Consider the following 19,445-nt stretch of genomic DNA (forward strand, 5'->3'; position numbering starts at 1 on the left):
CTGTAGGTGACAGTATAGTGTCAATACTGCAATATAGAAATACTCTGTTAAAAGCAGAAGTATACGGCATTCAAAATTTACTTGAGTGAAAGTAGAGAAGTATTGGCATCAATAAGTGCTTAAAGTACCAAAAGTAAAAGTACAAAATGTTTGAAAATAGCAGATCTACAAGCTCACAACGTTGTGAGCTTGTATATCGGCGTGAGCTTGTAGATTTTCAAATAGCCACGGTATAAAACATACATAAAAGTGGTTTATAATCTTATAATTTATAGCTGCAAAGTAACTAGTAACTAAAGTTTTCAAATAATTGTAGTGGAGTAAAAGTACAATATTTGGATCTGTAATGGAGTAGAAGTAGTGTGTGTTGGAGTGGAGCATTGCGCTTACCGCCGGGAACGGCTGAGCTTATATAAGCGCAGGTAGCTTTATATGTAATAACTAGTCTACTTTCAAAAGTGGTGCGTCTCAGTCAGTCAGCAGTGAGTGATGTTAACCCATTAATACTTGGAATTATTTTATACTTAAGCTATTGAAAAATAGCCGATATACAAGCTCACAGTGCGGCACTGAGTCTGCGCTGGAAGCTTGTAGATCTGCAATTTTTGAAAAAAATCATACAAATAAAAGCAAATCTTTGAATATATATTTTTCAAAGCAAACTTCCGTGACTCAAATCTCTGCTTCGGGGGGTCCCTGGAACAACATATTCTTGAGATGGGGGTCCTCAGCCAAATACATGATGTAACTTTGGGGGTCCTTGACATGAAAAGGTTTGAGAACCACTGATTTAGAAGAAGGATTTAGAAGATATTCGAAAGACTTTTCAAGATTTTTCAAAAATAGCAGATCTACAAGCTCGCAGCGCGGCACTCGGTGCCGCGCTGTGAGCTTGCATATCTGCTATTTTTCAACAGTTAGAGCATAAAATAACGGTTAAAGTGGTTCAAATCTTAAAGCGACAAAGGCGAGCTCCCGGCCGTGGCGGGTTAAAAATAAACAGGCCATCAGCAGCGGGACAAAACACAGTCATTCCGGCGCCCCGGCGGGACTGAGATTGAAGAGAGAATAACGGGTGTGAGCTGTGCAGCGGTTCTGCTGAAAGGCAATCAAAGACCGCTGTCGGATACGGAAACCTCGTAAAAACACTCCTTTTTATTTCTATTTTACAAATCATTTTGTGTAAGTCTATTTCCACTGCACTTGTGTGGCAATCTTGTATGGTGAGTATAGGGTATTCATTTAACAAAAAAAAATAAAAAATACAAATAAAAATAAAACATAAAAAAAGGTTTAACTATGGCGATGCGAGGTTTCTAGCCAGACAGCAATCAGAAATAAAAGACATGTTGAAAAGCGTCGGTCGGTTCTGGCGTTCTGCTCTGACCTCTCCTGCTCCGTCAGCTGAAAAAATAAAAAATAAAAGCCATCTTTCCTGAATGATGGTGGCTTGAGATGACATCTTTGTAATAATAGTTCTGTCTGTCTGTCTGTCTTTTTCTTTGTCTTTGTCAGTCACTTTGACAACTCATTCTTATGACTTCCTATCTAGCCAAGCTTTATAAAATATATATTTTTAAAGAGAAAATAATTAAAACAAATTAAAATAAGCGAATATTCGACTTTAATATTCAAATATTCGAATAGTTGGTGAATGCCCTATCAGTCAGTCTGTCAAAATAGTAATCCGAAAAATGTACAGCAGGTAGACCAAGAAACTATTTGATAAAATCAACAAAAACAAAAGCAATCAAACACACACTATAGCTTCAATGTATGATAGGATGCCAAGTTGAAAATGGCCTCACATTGTATATTTATCCACTTGCATAAGGCATATTACATTGTATGACAAATAGCAACAAAAGGGCTGATCTACAAACTCAAAAATAGTTTTTAATACCTGCCTCTGTGTGTCTGTCTGTCTGTCTACACAGAGGTAAAGTGCACTGTATGTCATTTCATTATCCACAGCAAACTTCAGAAAGTTTGGACTCAACAGCCAACACGGTATACGGTATATAGATGAGCTGAGGTCAGACACTGAGTAAATAAGGAAAGGCGTGGGCGTTATTGATCGGAACGATGCTTGACGGCTACTTGAGGAGATGTTTTTTCTGACGATTCGGGTCAGGAGTTTCAAAACATATCCTCACTATCGGGGCGGAAACCTCGTATATCTCCGAGTTTCAAATGTGAATGTTCTTTTTTTCCTACGTAAATGAAAGAAAGCCCTACTTCGTTGTACAGAAGTGTCGAACAAAAGTGGTGAAAACAGCCGATCTGCCGTGCGTTGTAGATCAGGGGTCTTCAACGTTTTCAGGCCAAGGACCCCTTAGCTGAGAGAGAGATGAAATAGGGACCCCCAGATTCCATATAGTTTCATCGTTTGACAACACAATCATCAGTGTATTTGGGATTCATGTCAATTTGTGTTATCAGCTTGTAGATCTGCTATTTTTGGCTAAAGTTCTCCGAATATGGACATTAGGGTTCAAGTGGTTAACATAAAAAAGGAGAAAAAAGGTTTCTATCACACGAAGATTTGAAGGACCCCCTGTAGTAACTCTGAGGATCCCCGAGGGGTCCCGGACCCCCTGTTGAAGACCCCTGTTGTAGATCGTCTATTTTCACTATTTTAAATCGTTTTTATAATGATACCAAAAAAAGAAGGTTTTGGACATACAAGGTTTCTACCCCGACAACGACGATATGGATCTTTAAGAGGGGAATGGAGAGAGGATTCTTGAGGCCACTGGTCTATATCCGCACACACACACACACACACACACACACACACACACACACACACACACACACACACACACACACACACACACACACACACACACACACACACACACACACACACACACACACACACACACACACACACACACACACACACTCAGCTCTTAAGATGCCATACGCCTCAGTGGACAGAGATAAGCCTGCCTGGGGGCAACCAGGGGGAAAAGTCTCTCCGTCTAAACTGAACAGTACATAAAGAAAATCTAGTCTGGTGTCTTTTTAGACAGTCTTATTCACATTTTGAGAAGCCGTCACACGTCTATAGACCAGTGGCTCTCAAACTTTCTCGTCTCAGGTCACTTTGTAAATAACTTTTTTTCACACACGGCACCCCTGAACTACATTGTGACTTTATAGAACCTTACATTTATGTCATATTACTGTATTATGTAAATTTTCCCCCTATAAAGGGTCATTCCTCTCGGGCAAGATAAAGATAAAAAATCACACCCAATGTGAAGTGAGCGGTGGTCGTGCTTGCATAACGTCTTCAGACTAGGATTTGAGTCTAGGATGTGCTATGCTACACACACACGTTTTGCTATGGCAAAACGCTGAGGAGAAAGGCTACAGACATACGACATATGACATCACTATAGACAATCATGATGCGACGTACACACATTTTACAATGGCAAAACGCTGAGGAAAAAGGCTACAGACACACGCACAGCCACTCTATGGAGCGGTTTACCACCGCTCAAAAATATCTTTCTCAATTGAAGTGGAAGGTAGCATCCAGTGTGGACACCTCCATCCACTTCATTTGAGAAAGACATCTTCATCTTGCCCGGCGGGCAGGGACATGCTGGGCTCCTGATTCAGCCCGGGAAAAGGAGTTAGAGGCCCTCATTGCGCGCAGCCATCGGCGAGGCCCCAAATAGCCTACTAACCGATGAGCGGTTACTGTGATTTTAGGTCTCATCGTTTTTGTGGTACAGTATAAAGAGAGTCTAATGATGACCGTATGTAGACCATCAAGGCAACTAGGATGTCATGTTGTTGACACCTGCCTCATAACTTTGTATAAGCAAAACAAGACCTATCATCGATGACATTCACACCGTATTACCGACTAACAACTGCTAACCTCTGTACCACAGAACAGTGAGGCATTGTTGTTTTAACAAACAAAAATGTTTTTTTTAGTAGCTCAGGAACAGCCCAAGATCAACACATAATCACTTACCAATTCAGACCAATACGTTCTTTAATGCTTAAACGTATGCTCCGTTGTGGTGGTGTGATGGTGTCCGCGCTGCAAAACTAGCTGACCTACAGTACAAGCTCCCAACCTGTCGCGGATGCAACAGGTTGGGAGCTTGTAGGTCAGCTACTGTATTTTTGAGCTTGTAGGCGAATTACAAATGGTCTCACCACAACACTTTGGTCTAAACTAGGCTTTAGATACCTTAAAAAGATACAAGCTGTTAAAAAGCAAAGTCGACTACTGTTTTCTCAACGCGTCAAATCGCAACACGCTGTGAGTTAATCTGCACTTTTCACTATTTTTTTTTAATCTCGCCCCAAACAAATTCCCCATTACTACAATAAAAAAACTAAAACTAAGCCTTTTCACAAAATAAAAACTAAACTAGCAAACCAACTTCCAAAACTAATCAAAACTAAACTGAAATGGAAAACAGGAAGTCCTAACAAAATGAAACTAAAAATGAACGAGACATTCAAAGCTATAATAACCTTTGCCGCAACAAAGACTGACATTTATTGGCAGAGAGTACTCTACCGCCGTCTGACGAACATCTCTTTGTCTGTCTCTTTCTCTTCTCTCTCTATAAACACTAATACAGCTGATGAGGAAGGAACAAAATAGACAAAACATACGACGGGAATGAAATAAGAAAATACAAAAAAACGCCACTGCAAAGAGAAGCCATAACTCTGTAGAATTTAATCATGGTTATTTGATAACTGTTCTGAAGGCTTTCGACTGAAAAGGAAAAATAATTGCCCGGGTTTTAAAATGTCTTCGTCTCTTGCCTTCTTCAAACGTCTTCCATTTGTTTCAAGGTCATTCTATTGTGCATTAAAGGTGCTGTACGGCAGTGGTTCTCATCCTGTGGGTCGGGACCCCCATGGGGGGCCCCCAAATTATTTTGGGGGGTCCCCGGATGATTAACTGAATTTGCAACATTGTTTTCTCTCTCAAAAGTAAACAAACCAACACAAAGTTTATGTGTGTATATAGAGGGTATCTGCACATTTTTAAAGTGACAATTTAAGGACTTTTTAATACCTCTGAAATGACAAATGAAACATTGGCCAAACTTGTCAAATATTAGAGGCAGAAATTGTGAAAATAGCCGATCTACATGCTCACAACGCCTCGCGTTGCGAGGCGTTGTGAGCATGTAGATCTGCTATTTTCACAATAGAACCATGTTATACAAAATGTAATTCCTCAACTCTTAGTGCTCGTCAGGGTGGGTGGGGGGTCCCCAGTTAAAATATGATTATTTTGGGGCTCGCGGCCTGAAAAGGTTGAGAACCAAGGCTGTACGGGATATTTTGTGGTAAGAAGAACAATTTTTGTTATAAAAATGTTAATGTTCAGCTCGTTGGTAAACAGAACAAATACATTTTCAGGTGGGACACCAATTCCGTCCAATCAGGGGAGAGAAGCCCATTATTTGTCGGATGGTGTTGCAGGTCCAATTTTGTGGGTTTCATCACTCCTAATTCCACTTGTTTATCGTCTCCCTTTGATTGGATGAAATTGGTGTCCTGACCTGAAAATGTCTTTTCTGGTTACTAAAGAGCTGGAGAAGACAGCAGGGAGGCTGTTTACTGAACAAACTCTCTATTACCATGAAGACCATCAGAATATAGAGATATTTATCACATATTTCAACAAGGAAAATATCCCTTGCACCACAAGTTGCTTAAAGAAGTGGTGCCATAGTTTTGTACTTTTTCTGGTTTTCATGTGTCTAGGAGGTTGACAGTACTTCATTAGACCCCCTGGTGTTGTTGTTATGAGCAATTATGTATTCCCTTTGTATTTTGGTTTCTTCCTGGAGGCTGCCACCTTGTGGGTCGAAAGTGCCGGTCCAAAAACACAGATAAAATTACATCATAGAATCAACCCCTCCCCTTTTACCATTCACCCAACACTGTGGGTGTGGCTAACTTCAGCTGGGTCACCACCCACCATGACAACCAGGCATACTTAATTAACTGGTGGGTGTGGCCACATAAGAACCTAATTTTAACTCTTTCTGTACACTCTTCCTCCTAGTATAATCATTATAGCTGATAATCATGTTTTAGAGGGGGTCCTCTTTAGTGTTGATTTTGTCAGACTAAAACTATGAGACATTTATTTCTGTCGACTACCTTTATTTCACTGACGAAAACTAAATAAAAACTAAATAGAAACTAAGGTACGATGACTAAAACTATGAGACAAAAACATATTGACAATTTCGTCAACAAATAAAACGTAGACAGGGAGGGACTGGTGGAGAAGAGATCCAGTAGAACTAATAGACAAGCAGTTTTACGGTCGGTTGCGCTCGGGTGTTGCACTTTGAAAATAGCAGATCTACAAGCTCACAACGCGTCGCAGATCGGCTATTTTCAGCATGCAACCAAGTGTAAAATAAGCCAATACAATAAATCAAGGCCTGCCAAAATATATTATATATATATACCTGTATATATATTTTTTGAATGTAGATTCAGTCGACTAAAACATTATGATGATATGGTCGACTAAAAGTATAGGCTAAAACTATTTTAGATGACTAAAATATGACTTAAACTAAATTATTTGTTATTCAATAGACTACGACTAAAAGAAAAATCAAGAGTTGCTGTCCAACTCAACAGCGGTCCTCTCCTGCAGTACCTGCGGAAGTCCAGCAGGGCGCGGCTCTGCTCGGGCACGGTGCTGTTGAGCCAGGTGTGGAAGTGGAACTGGGTGACGGTCCGAGTCTCGTTGGTCTGCATGTTCTTCAGGTAGAAGCTGCGAACCAGGAAGTCCTCGCACCACACGTGTTCCGATACCAGGTTTACCTGCAGGAACACACGCACGCACGCGCGCGCGTGCGCGCACACACACACACACACACACACACACACACACACACACACACACACACACACACACACACACACACACACACACACACACACACACGTGAGTATAAGTCAGAGCAGCTCCTGAAAGTACATAACCTGACTTCGCCAGATGGTGGCAGCAGTACGTACCGCCCTACTTTACCATCTGAGGCTTCTCGGGGAGAGTTGATATTACTCGTAAAGTCCCATACCGGACGAATCAGCGGCAGCTATGGGCAGGCTCTGAGCGGCTCTGAGCCAATAGAGTCTGATTGCAGACCACGTGGAAACCCAGGAGGCGGATTCTGGGTGTAACGTCAGACAGGCCAATATGAGTGGTTGGAGCTGGCACTCCCAGACTGTGATAGACAGACGGCCCCATCCAATCACCTGCTAAAGAATTTGAAACAATGGCCCGCCCCTTACATCGGGTCTGCCCGAGCAATTCCAGATGGTAAAAGTAAGGCGGTATATGCATACGCACTACTGCCACCATCTGGCGGAGTCAGTTTAGAAAGTACAGTTATCTCTTTATTTAGGGACCGTACGCATCCACTGAAAACCTACCAGCCGCTCCAACACTTGACAGTCTGTGTATGTCTATCTGTCCATACTGTCCTACAAAGCCAAAGTGCAGTATATACGTTTTTGGACACACCGACTTATTTGTCAGTCAATTTGTCAGAAATTCTTCAGACAAATTTGTGTTCGCAGTTACTGCACTCTGCCTTTGTAGGGCAGCATACGGTATGTCCGTCAGTCTGTCAGTCAGTCCGTATCAGTACGGCCTCAACAGCTGCAATACCGCTGGGTGACCAACCTTCAAGTGGCGCTGTTGAGCAGCCTTGAAGTGCCTGAAGGCACTGAAGGCACTTCGAGGCTGAAGGCAAGAGGAGGCACCGCTTTGTTTTGACAGCAAATGTTGACAAATCGCTATTGTAGAGGAAAGCTTATTGCTGAAGATAGCAGATCTGCTGTTTTCAGCAAAAGCTTTCCCCCACAATAACAGAAAACAGTCACTAGAAAAGAGCCCTGAGGGACTCTACACCCCCATAGGGCAGGGGGTATTAAACTAAATTGTTCAGGGGGGGCACATTGTCAGAAACAGGCCAGATTACCTCTACGCGGTATTCCTTACCTCGTAGATGTGAGGTTGGAGCCCTCTACAGGCCAGTGGTGGTAGTGTTCCTTACCTCGTAGATGTGAGGTTGGAGCCCTCTACAGGCCAGTGATGGTAGTGTTCCTTACCTCGTAGATGTGGTAGAGGTTGGAGCCCTCTACAGGCCAGTGGTGGTAGTGTTCCTTACCTTGTAGATGTGGCAGAGGTTGGAGCCCTCTACAGGCCAGTGGTGGTAGTGTTCCTTACCTCATAGAAGTGGTAGAGGTTAGAGCTCTCTACAGGCCAGTGGTGGTAGTGTTCCTTACCTCGTAGAAGTGGTAGAGGTTGGAGCCCTCTACAGGCCAGTGGTGGTAGTGTTCCTTACCTCGTAGATGTGAGGTTGGAGCCCTCTACAGGCCAGTGGTGGTAGTGTTCCTTACCTCGTAGATGTGGTAGAGGTTGGAGCCCTCTACAGGCCAGTAGTGGTAGTGTTCCTTACCTCATAGATGTGGTAGAGGTTGGAGCCCTCGTCTGGCCAGTAGTGGTAGCACTGCTTCAGGCCGCTCTCCGTCAGAGGGGTCAGCATGACGATGACCACGCAGCCGTTCTCCCACACCATCTGCACACACAACGTTTGTATTACTTGTATTACATCATCGCTTTAGGATGCTGATTTAAATGTTCTTGTCTGGGTAGCTCTGTTCGGTAGAGCTCTCGCCTTTGGACCACAAGGTCATGGGTTCGATCCCGGGCATCGCCAAATCAGCGTACGAGTAGCACAGCTTGAGTGCGGCAAGTCGTGTGGTGAGTATACTGGGAGCTGATGGTAGGTGTGGCAGTCCATCTCCTAGTACTAGCTAGCGCGCACACACACAGGTAGCAGGCGCGTCATTAGGGTCATCAGGGGATGGCAACTGCCACCCCCTGATGCCATCCCCTAGGAAGATTATTTTTATCCAAAAAGTGTACAGAAAGAGTTAAAATTAGTTCATTAAGTATGCCTGGTTATCATGGTGGGTGGTGACCCAGCTGAAGTTAGCCACACCCACAGTGTTGGGTGAATGGTAAAAGGGGAGGGGTTGATTCTATGATGTAATTGTATCTGTGTTTTTGGACTGGCACTTTTGACCCACAAGGTGGCAGCCTCCAGGAAGAAATCCCATAATTGCTCATCACAACCACACCAGGGGGTCTAATGGAGTACTGTCAACCTCCTAGATCAGGGGTGCCCAAAAGGTAGATCGTGATCCACCAGTAGATCACCAAGGGTGTGCAGGTAGACCACATGACATGCCTCTAAAAATATATAATTAAAATATAAAAAGATTATGTCAATATGACATGATCAAGAAGGGCCTGTCAGCTCCCTTCATGGCGTCTAAAGTAGGAAAACCTCCAATGCAATGCTTTGTTCAAGAGTCAGTAGCATTACAAAGAACCTCAAAACCTACCACTTCCATACAGAATGGGATGAAGACATTTCCCCCAGTATTTCCCATTTATTTTCCCCTTACAGTAAGTGTGTTTGTCTAAAATGTAACACCAGTACTGCTATTCCAAAGCCCCCCTCGGGCCCTCAGCTAAAACATTTTGGATGGGTAGATCATGTTAAGTTAGTCATTTTAAAAGTAGATCTCACGTCAAAAAAGTGTGGGCACTCCTGTCCTAGATACATGAAAAACTGAAAAAAGTACAAAACTATGGCACCGTCTCCTTAAGAGCTTTTAAATCAACTATTTTAGCTATTTTAGAAATGGGGCCACGGTAACTTATTTATTTGCCACCAGCAGTTTCTTACGGAATTACACATCTGCATGGCAGGCAGAGAGAGAACGCGGGATGGCTCTGGTAATGCCCTGCTGGCGTGCAGAGGGCTGTTGAGTTCTTCTCTCTCTCTCTTAAAACGTCAGCAGGTGTTTGAGAACAAACAGGACTCCTGCTCTAATGATTGGATGAAATTGGTGTCTGATTTATTTTTTCTACTCAAAGAGCTGGACAGACTGGGAGATCAGAAGAGCCCTGTTAACTGAACAGAATATAGATCTACAAGCTCAACATGCATCACATAACGACGTGTTGTTGGTCTTGGGGGTCGGCTGTTTTTGCACATTTTGTGTGTCACTGTACTATGATCTATAGGGCATTCATTTAAAAAAAATCATAATAATAATAATCAGACACCAACAGTGACAACATTATCCTTTACAGTTTTTTACTAATATGGGCAGTATTATGCGGTTTGCCATTTACACATCCATGTAATTAACGAAGACCCTCCATTCTCCATTACAAAACGTCATAATAGTCTATCCTCCATCTCCACCGGAAAGACAAGAGAAGTAATTGGTGTCTGGCGACCTGTCGTCTCCCATCGGAGAGACGTTCCGCAAGCAGACAGACGCCTCGGACGCTTCATATTTTCACCTGTCAACAGTCATATCGTCATGGTGGGGAGAGGAGAGGAGAGGAGAGGAGAGGAGAGGAGAGGAGAGGAGAGGAGAGGAGAGGAGTAACAGTCACGCTAATGGAAGTCATAAAACAAGCTCCGCTCCCTCCTTCATTAAGGAGACAATGGAAATGGCCGCCGACCGGACCACAGTTGCCGTCTGGAGAGCCGACTTAACTGATATACCTTCTGGCCACAGACTTATTATTAGTACACTTTAACTGCTGCTGGCTTTTGAGATACGGCGGCCGATCACGCCCCGTCTCGCACGCACGCACGCACACTCATCTCGGAGGATGACAGTGCATTTTGGGAGAGGTGAGGTGTGAAGTGGATCGATGTAGTGAGAGAGAGAGAGAGAGAGAGAGAGAGAGAGAGAGAGAGAGAGAGAGAGAGAGAGAGAGATGAAGAAGTGTTGGCTTTTAATCAGCGAAGTTTGTTCAAATGTAACAAACACTCCACTGCCAACGTTATATGGTACACTATAGTACAACTACACGCAACACAGAGACACACAGACACACAGAGGAAGTAAAATCACACCCACGCTTGACACTTTACACTAGCAAACACTGTTCCTGAAGAAAAAGAGTGGGTGGGAGTAGCACAGCACTAAGTACAGTACAGTGGTGAAAAAAGTACTACATGTCTTTACTTGAGTAAAAGAATCAATACTGCAATGTATAAATACTCCATTACAAGTAAAAGTCTGTAATTCAAAATGTACTTGAGTAAAGGTATGAAAGTGTTGGCATCAAAATGTACTTAAAGTGCCAAAAGTAAAAGTACAATATGTTTGAAAATAGCTGATCTACAAGCTCACAACGCGTTGCGATGCGACGCGTTGTGAGCTTGTAGATCGGCTATTTTCAAATTGCCAAGGTATAAAATATGGCTACAGTGGTTCATGTATGTTTTATAATATCATCATTTATATCTACAAAGTAACTAGTAACTAAAGTCTTCAAATAAATGTAGCATAGTAAAAGTACAATATTTGGATCTCAGATGTAGTGGAGTAGAAGGAAAAGTATTGGAAATTGGAAATATTCAAGTAATGTACAAATACCTAAAAAGTGTACTTAAGTCCAGTACTTAAGTAAATGTACTTATTTACTTTACACCACTGGTACAGTATGATGGTGATGATGTATGGACCCACATGATGTCACATCACTATATTGTCCAATCGGAAAAGGGACATCCGATTAGAGACGTACATATACACACAAAGTCTCGTGTTGGAGTGCCTAGCACTGCTCAAGAAGAGACAGACAAATGTTAAATGGTGTATTTATATAGTGCCTTTATCCAAGGTTCTTTACATAGATTGTGCATTACATTCACCCATTCACACACATTCGGCACTGATGAGGAGGTGCTAGGCACTGTAACACGTGTTCTAATGATGGTTTCTCTGCCCCCTGAGCCACTGCCGCCCAGACAGACAGACAGAAAGACAGACAGACAGACGGGTTATGGAGTGAAAGCAGTGCAGGACTGAACGGTGAAAAAGGAGAGAGAGAGAGACAGAGAGAGAGAGAGAGAGAGAGAGAGAGAGAGAGAGAGAGAGAGAGAGAGAGAGAGAGAGAGAGCAGCACGCTGTGAACAGTGAATGCATGGAGCTCTTTCTAAGAGGAAGGAGAATGGAAGGGGTGACCCCCTCCCACTAAATCCTTTAGACTAGTCCTTACCCGTTCAAAGATATGAGCTCCGAAATGATGTGCAGTGTGTGGGTTATGGGGTGTGCACTGTGCACACAGTATATGAGGGATGGAAAGTAACTTTCTGGTGCTTGCATGATAATATGTAGGAGCATCAATGTAAGAAATACCCGTTTCGTTTAAAGGCTACAGAGATACTGTGTACTGATCTACATGACAACATCTGAAAGAGGGCCAAGCCAACACCCCCCGCCCGCCCACCCACACACACACACACACACACACACACACACACGCACACACACACACACACACACACACACACACACACACACACACACGCACACACACAGAGCTGGTTAAACATGTTGCCCCATGCTAGATGCAGAATACATATGCCTCATGCTAGATGCAGAATAGATAGTAGTTACACCATAAAAATGCTAATATACAGCATATGATTTGTGAAAGTGACAAACGGGCTTCACAGTTATGTCAGGTGTGTTCATATGCTAATGGTGATGCGATTTCAGATCAATTGCTCCAGCCACTGAGGAGAAACGCTGTGACAGACAGAGACTCAGACAGACACTCACTCAGACAGACATTCGCAAAATTATAGTATAGATTGTGTGAAAGAGCAGCATCAGAGAGGTGGGCTTGTGGGACTGGGATTGGGATGGGGTGGAGGGTGGAGGGTGGAGGGTGGAGGGTGGAGGGTGCATGTGGGACAGGACAGGGGCAAAGAACCACCCACCCACACACACACTTGGTGCATGAGGCATTCTTGCTGCTGAGAATGATTCAGGGATTCTCAATGCGTTTTCAACATTAAGCGTCCCGCGAAGCTTATGTAACGCCCGAGACGATTCGAAAACCGGGTCTCCTGCGTGAAAGTTCAATATCTTAGCCATTGATCCAAAGGGATATCCCTATGGACCGAGGGAGATACTAGACTTTTGAGGCCACCGGGCTGAGGCTGTGAGTCACTCTGCTACACTTAGCCAATGTAACCCTGGACTCACAACAAACTTTGAGTGCTTTCTGGAAGTATGTATAGGCCAGACATAGGCCAGATGTCGGCCAGATGTAAGCCAAATGTAGGCCAAATGTAGGCGATCTAAAATAGCCGATCTACAAGCTCACAACGCCTCACACTGCGAGGCGTTGTGAGCTTGTAGATCTGCTATTTTTGGCTAAAGTTCTCTGAATATGAACGTTAGGGTTCAAGTGGTTAAACTCATACACAGCCATTTACAATATGCTTGTGCGCCTATACTGCCAGGAATATTATTAATTTTTCAGAGTCACAGTAGATCGCCCTACAATGCATGAAATTATAGTAGGCTGTAGTCTATATAATGTACACTAGATGTCGCCAACGATTAAGGTCTCTGGCGATTCCTAGAAGGCCCCATGTTAGCATCCTGGCCATCCACTTAACATTAGCGTTAGCATGGAAGAGCGTGGGACCCGTGCACGCCATACGCGCGCTTGATGGTCTAAAAAAACTTAGCGACTATCGCCTGGGGCACGCAATAGACGCACAGACACTTCAAACCGGATCAAAATCCGAAGTATTGATGCTGAGATTTAGCGGAGCTGCTGTAATGGCTTCCAATGCAACAATAACAGGTTGTTTACGTCTGAGATACGATACATTTCCTGTTTCCGGCGATGACGTCATTTCCATCGCAAAATCATTGCTTAAGCTTATATGAACCTAGAATGGTCAGTTTTTGCTCTAAAAATGTCAAAAAAATACAGATTTTTGGCGTTTTGGCTGTGAGAGGGTTAATATAAAAAAGGAGAAAAGTTTCTATCACACAAAGATTTGAAGGACCCCCTGTAGTAACTCTGAGGACCCCCTAGGGGTCCCGGACCCCCTGTTGAAGACCCCTGGTTTAAACTGTTCCCCAGGACTAGGACTTCTAGCTGTGAGGCGACAGCGCTACCAAGCTCTAATCTATAAGTACAAAATCAATAAAATTCCCAAATTACAGTCAGAAAGCAGTGACATTAACATTCTAAAATGTGCCTACATATGTTTGCAGCTTTGGTTTGATTTTGATTTTTTTACCTTTTCATTAAATATTTTGAGGTCAGTTCTTTTTCAGTTAGTAGAGCATTCCACAAGTGTATCCCTTTTACTGAATATACGATGACTGACCTGCCAGAAGTCTGCCACCGTAGAGGGAAGAGGTCCTTGGGTGGCGATGTAGGCTGGACTCCTGGGGTCGTGATCCATCTGAGACAGAGAGAGAGAGAGAGAGAGAGAGAGAGAGAGAGATCAGTTGATCAGGTGGGGCGTCTCGCAAGATATTCAGGGGAAGGACCTGCTGACGCTGGTCAATGCTAGCCTGGTGATTGTTAATCTGGTCGGACCAACGGTGCTTAACCCAGTTGCTTTTTTGATACACTCGGACTGAAAGACCTGCAAAAAACACTCTCCCACATGTAAACAGCACGTGGTACTGTCAGACATTAAGGCTAAAAGGATAACCTCTAGGTTGAGAACCTCAACCAACAGAATATATCGTTGTCGTTACAATGTTGAAATATTGTATGTCCAAAACCATTTATTTTGTATTTATCATTTACAAAATGATAGGCGTTGTGTGCTTGTAGATCCGCTATTTTCACTAGCTTTGTGCGACAAAGCCTTGTGCTTTAGCTTAGCGTGACTGTCTTGTGCGATGAATCAAACGTACACATTTGAAACTTGGGAGATACAAGGTTTCTGCCCGACGGTGGCGATATCTTCGTCTTTCTGCTGACGCCTCAGAAGCAAATGCCCATGAATCATTTAAGGACCTTCACACTTTGCATGTATAAAGCCCTGAGGCTGCTGATCCAAAACCCTATGGGCTACAGAGAGCCCAGGGCTAGCGTAACCCCACTTCACACTGGTACTAGGGGCGTCACAAGGGGGGGACTGGGGGACTGGGTTACTATATAGGATCCAAGGTGGAGGGGCCTGGAATTATTTTATTTTATACTTATACTGATGCATATTTTAGCAGATATACAAGCTCACAGTGCGGCACGAGTGCCGCGCTCCGAGCTTGTAGATCTGCTATTTTTGAAAAGTCGTGAAAATGTGCGCAAATCTTTAAAAATATGTATTTTTTAAGCAAACATTTGTAACTAAAATTTTGATTCTGGGGGGGTCCCTGGAACTAAATATTTTGAGATGGGGGTCCGTGACTAAATACATATCATTTTGGGGGTCCTTGACATGTAAAAGGTTTGAGCACCACTGACATAGAAACATAGGTTTTTCAAAAAACCTTAGAAGGATCTGAAGTATTCAAAGACTTGCACACATTTTCAAGATTTTTCAAAAAATAGCAGATCTACAAGCTCGCAGCGCGGCACTCGGTGCCGCGCTGCGAGCTTGTATATCTGCTATTTTTCCAATAGTTAAAGCACCCAGGGCCCAGAATGTGGTGCAACACCCCTGTATACACCCAGCAACCCCCAGGCATCTGATAAAGTCCCGGGCCGTTGAGGATTCACTCTGGAATAATCAGAGCCCTGGGGTTATAACGTCTTTAACCACTTAAACGCCTGTAAGTATATACGAGAACTAACTGTGCTTAGACCACTTTTCTATTTCTATTCTATCTCGTTGCCAATGCTCTTTGCTGAAGCTCACGGGTATACAGGTATGTTTCCTATACCAGGTATGCAAATCCTTCAATATGTTACATAAATCTGTTTGTGAGTGTGTGTAAATGTGTGTGTGTAAATGTGTGTGTGTGTGTGTAGGTGTGTGTGTGTGTGTGTGTGTGTGTGTGTGTGTGTGTGTGTGTGTGTGTGTGTGTGTGTGTGTGTGTGTGTGTGTGTGTGTGTGTGTGTGTGGGTGGGTGACGTGACGTAACGTTTTCGCTGTCCTCGGTGTCAAACATGTATAAATAAAAAATATATTTGTCAAAAACCTTCTGAATATTGTGCAGGACATTAAGCTTTATGTGAACTTACTCAAGATTAAAACATTTCATTCCTCATTTCTTCAGAATCTTCAACCAAACATGGCAAAACTCATATGGTGTGACTGTCCTGACCTTGTTTCTCAAAGTGGGAACTTGAATAAAACTAAGAAAAAGAATTGCTAAAAATCATTTGAAAATGAATTTAGGCAAAAAAAAATGTCTATTTTGAGCCTATATCTTTTCAAAGTCAAAGCATAATGTTTTCAGTCATTTCTGATCAAAAACATTTTGTCCCCCAACCCAAAATCATTTGGTGTGACACTAGTTTGGAAAAATTAAACGGGCAATTATTTGGACACCTATTGGCTAGAGAGGTCCTTCTTCTGTAAGGCTATTCAGCACTCCCAGCACAACTGCAAGACAGGTGTCTGAGGTGAGTTATGATTTTAACATTTTCATGAAATGCCATCTTGTTGAAACGTTGACAAACTCACCATTCTGGATGTCTTTTGGTGTGACACCTTTTCTTTAAAAAAAGCTTAAGTTATTTGAAGTTTTGGTCATATTTCCATGTAGATCTAGGCTGCTTTGTTATAGCTAGCATGCTGTTAGCATGCTAATGTGTACATAGTAGCCTCAAGGTAAACCTAAATGGAGAAAACAGTAATATGGTGTGACACTTAATCATATGGTGTGACATGTCTGCTTGTCACACCATATGACTTGACTGTCACACCATATGATTTATACTGTATTTAACTACAGATATAACAACAAATAACAAAGTTCCATGTTTCTTTTGTACATTTAAACATTTGTTTTAAACATTTTTACATAAAATGTAATTTAGCTTCATTCAGTGATACTTCAAATTCATCAGACAGAGCAGAAACCCCTTCACAGAAACCTTAACATATTGTTTCAATCTAAACAATATTTTCTCTTTGTCTTAAACTATACATTCCATTTTCTTTTGTCAGCTGGAAAATGACAAGTGCTGAGAGAACGAGAAAGTACAGGGAGAAACTAAACAATGACCCAGCAAGGAGAGAGGAGCCAAAGGGGCGAGACTGCATTTTCTACGAAGAGCAGGAGGTTGTCTGTGGCATAGCAGAACCGCAACAAGGCAGCCGGTTTGCTACCCTCACCAAATACGACTGGCTGATGTACAATACAGTCTAAATGTATAATCTAATCTGATCTAATACTTTTGTACTTTCACTCACTGGACTGGACAGTGGACAGTGTTAAGGTAGGACCCGAGACAACTAGCGAAAATAGCTGATCTACAAGCTCTCAACACGTTGTGCTGCGAGAGCTTGTAGATCAGCTATTTTCAGAGTTGCGCAACCCAGCACTCTTTAGCTAGTGGAGATGTGGTGTAATGTCATGATTCCTAATTACATTTGTTCAACACAAAATGCTGTGTTCAAGTTCAGGAGACTTCGGAAAAAAGCAATTTACCTGAATGCTGAGTTCTGTTTCCACTAATTGGTGTTAATAAAATGTTGCCTTCAATGCCTTGGCTCCAAGTGTGGCTATGCGCCTTATTGTCCCTTCAGGATCCTTCTGCCGTGGGCCGGCAGAAGACTTAGGTGTGCGTAGCATTCCTGTGCACATCCTCATCATCCATCTACTACTACAATTCTTTCTTATCCCATGTTAAAGCCCTACAATAATATCCTGTTCAGAAATATTAAGGCCATGTTATCCTGGGTAATTGTTTAATCAATCAGTAAAGTTCAGTACTCACTAATAGGTAGGTTAAAACACAGTTTGCTTTGACACATGAAGATATGATCATACGGTGTGACACTAAATCATTTGGTGTGACATTCCAAATAGTGAGAAATCATACCTTTATTAATGATTAAACCAAAAAAATGTGTATGGATTACATAGAGAATATTATCAGGAAGAGTCACAAATATTTGTGTAATTTTAGAGAAAGTTTTGACAGAATACATTTAAAATATGTTGTAAGATCATGAACATGGGCCTCACACAGAGTGTCGATTATGAAAAAAATATACAGATATAATTAATTTTCAAAAAACTATAGTGGATCACTGGTTAGTTATGATAAAGGACTTTGATAAAGTGAGTAACTTAAGAAAGATGTACTCCATTTTCATTTTATGAACAATTATTTTCATGTCACACCATATGACGATTTTAGGCACAAGTACAACAAACTGCTGAATAAAGTCTGATTCCAATAAAATATCTAAAAACAAAATGTATTTCCATAAGGTTGAGAGTGAGTAGAACAAAAGTAAATAACTTTTATGCCTGCAATTTAAAGTTTTTTTAAAAACACATTTTTTGGGGCGTCACGTCACTGACCCACGTGTGTGTGTGTGTGTGTGTGTGTGTGCGTGCGCGCGCGTGCAAGCGTACATACCGGTACGCGAGTGTGTGTGTGTGTGTGTGTGTGTGCGTTCGTGTGTGTGTGTCAGTCCCCCACGTATATCTAGAACCGTCTGATACCTGCCATCAGGGACGTGCAGAGAATGTTAGAGGGGCAGGGGCTGAAATTTCAAAAAGGGCACTTTTGGTGAAAATACAGAAAATAGTCAACCTCCTCGCGTTGAATCAAGATTCAAGCCAATAGTGGATGTATGCAGTTCTTTCAATCTAAAACGAAGCATTCAAGTTCAGGAGAGTTTGGAAAAGGTGATTCTCTTGATAGCTGCGTTCAACGCAAAGGGGAGCATTTCTTTCAAACTACTGCAGTTTAAGTGCAACATAGTCTGGAGACGGCACTTTTACAGACGGGTATAAAAGGGCAGGGGCGCAAGCCCCCTTTGATATCTATGTGTGCATGCCATGTGTATCACATACTGTAGGACCCCATGTGCCCTGCGTTGAGAGCTTGTAGATCAAACATAACTAGAGATACTTTTCCTACGAAACAGTGTGGGCTCGCTCGTGACTACATTCTCCAACGTGCTCACACTGTCATGTGAAGCTCAACCAATACTCCAGCTAACACCACTCCCAGATGTATATCCGCAACTCGATTGAACCTCATTGGCTAAGGGCCCTGCCTTTTTACTGTCTGCGACGGAACTCACTATGCGGTGGAACTCACTCTATAAATAATGACGATAACATAGTGTCGAGAACACGTTAAGAAATCATTGTGACTATATTCTGCAGCGTGCTAACTGTCAAGTGAAGCTCAACCAATACTCAGCTACCACCACTCCCAGATGTTTTTCCGCCAATTGCACCTCATTGGCTAAGGGCCCTGCCTTTGTACTGTCTGCGGCGGAACTTGGTAAATAAATAATGAAGATAACATAGTGTTCTCGCCTTTCAGGCGAGCCAACAACTAGGGTTATGGTAACATATTTTTTGCCACCCCCCTATGTCTATCTGAAGTGATACACCATTGCAGACAG

The 19,445-nt window shown here is 42.6% G+C and overlaps 1 protein-coding gene across 1 annotated transcript in view; it reads right to left on the reverse strand.

The window, feature by feature from the left end:
• LOC308285211 (receptor-type tyrosine-protein phosphatase N2-like) overlaps positions 1-19,445 on the reverse strand; it is a gene marked incomplete at both ends in the record, with an annotated part of 322,852 nt that overhangs the window by 12,754 nt on the left and 290,653 nt on the right. Inside the window, 3 exons of the mRNA XM_080725929.1 lie at positions 6,683-6,849; positions 8,493-8,612; positions 14,274-14,351. Of these exons, the coding sequence (XP_080582055.1) occupies positions 6,683-6,849; positions 8,493-8,612; positions 14,274-14,351 (365 nt within the window). The remainder of the gene's footprint in view (positions 1-6,682; positions 6,850-8,492; positions 8,613-14,273; positions 14,352-19,445) is intronic.

This window comes from Nannobrachium achirus, assembly GCF_963921795.1.
Source record: "Nannobrachium achirus genome assembly, chromosome: 5".
Lineage (NCBI taxonomy): Eukaryota > Metazoa > Chordata > Actinopteri > Myctophiformes > Myctophidae > Nannobrachium > Nannobrachium achirus.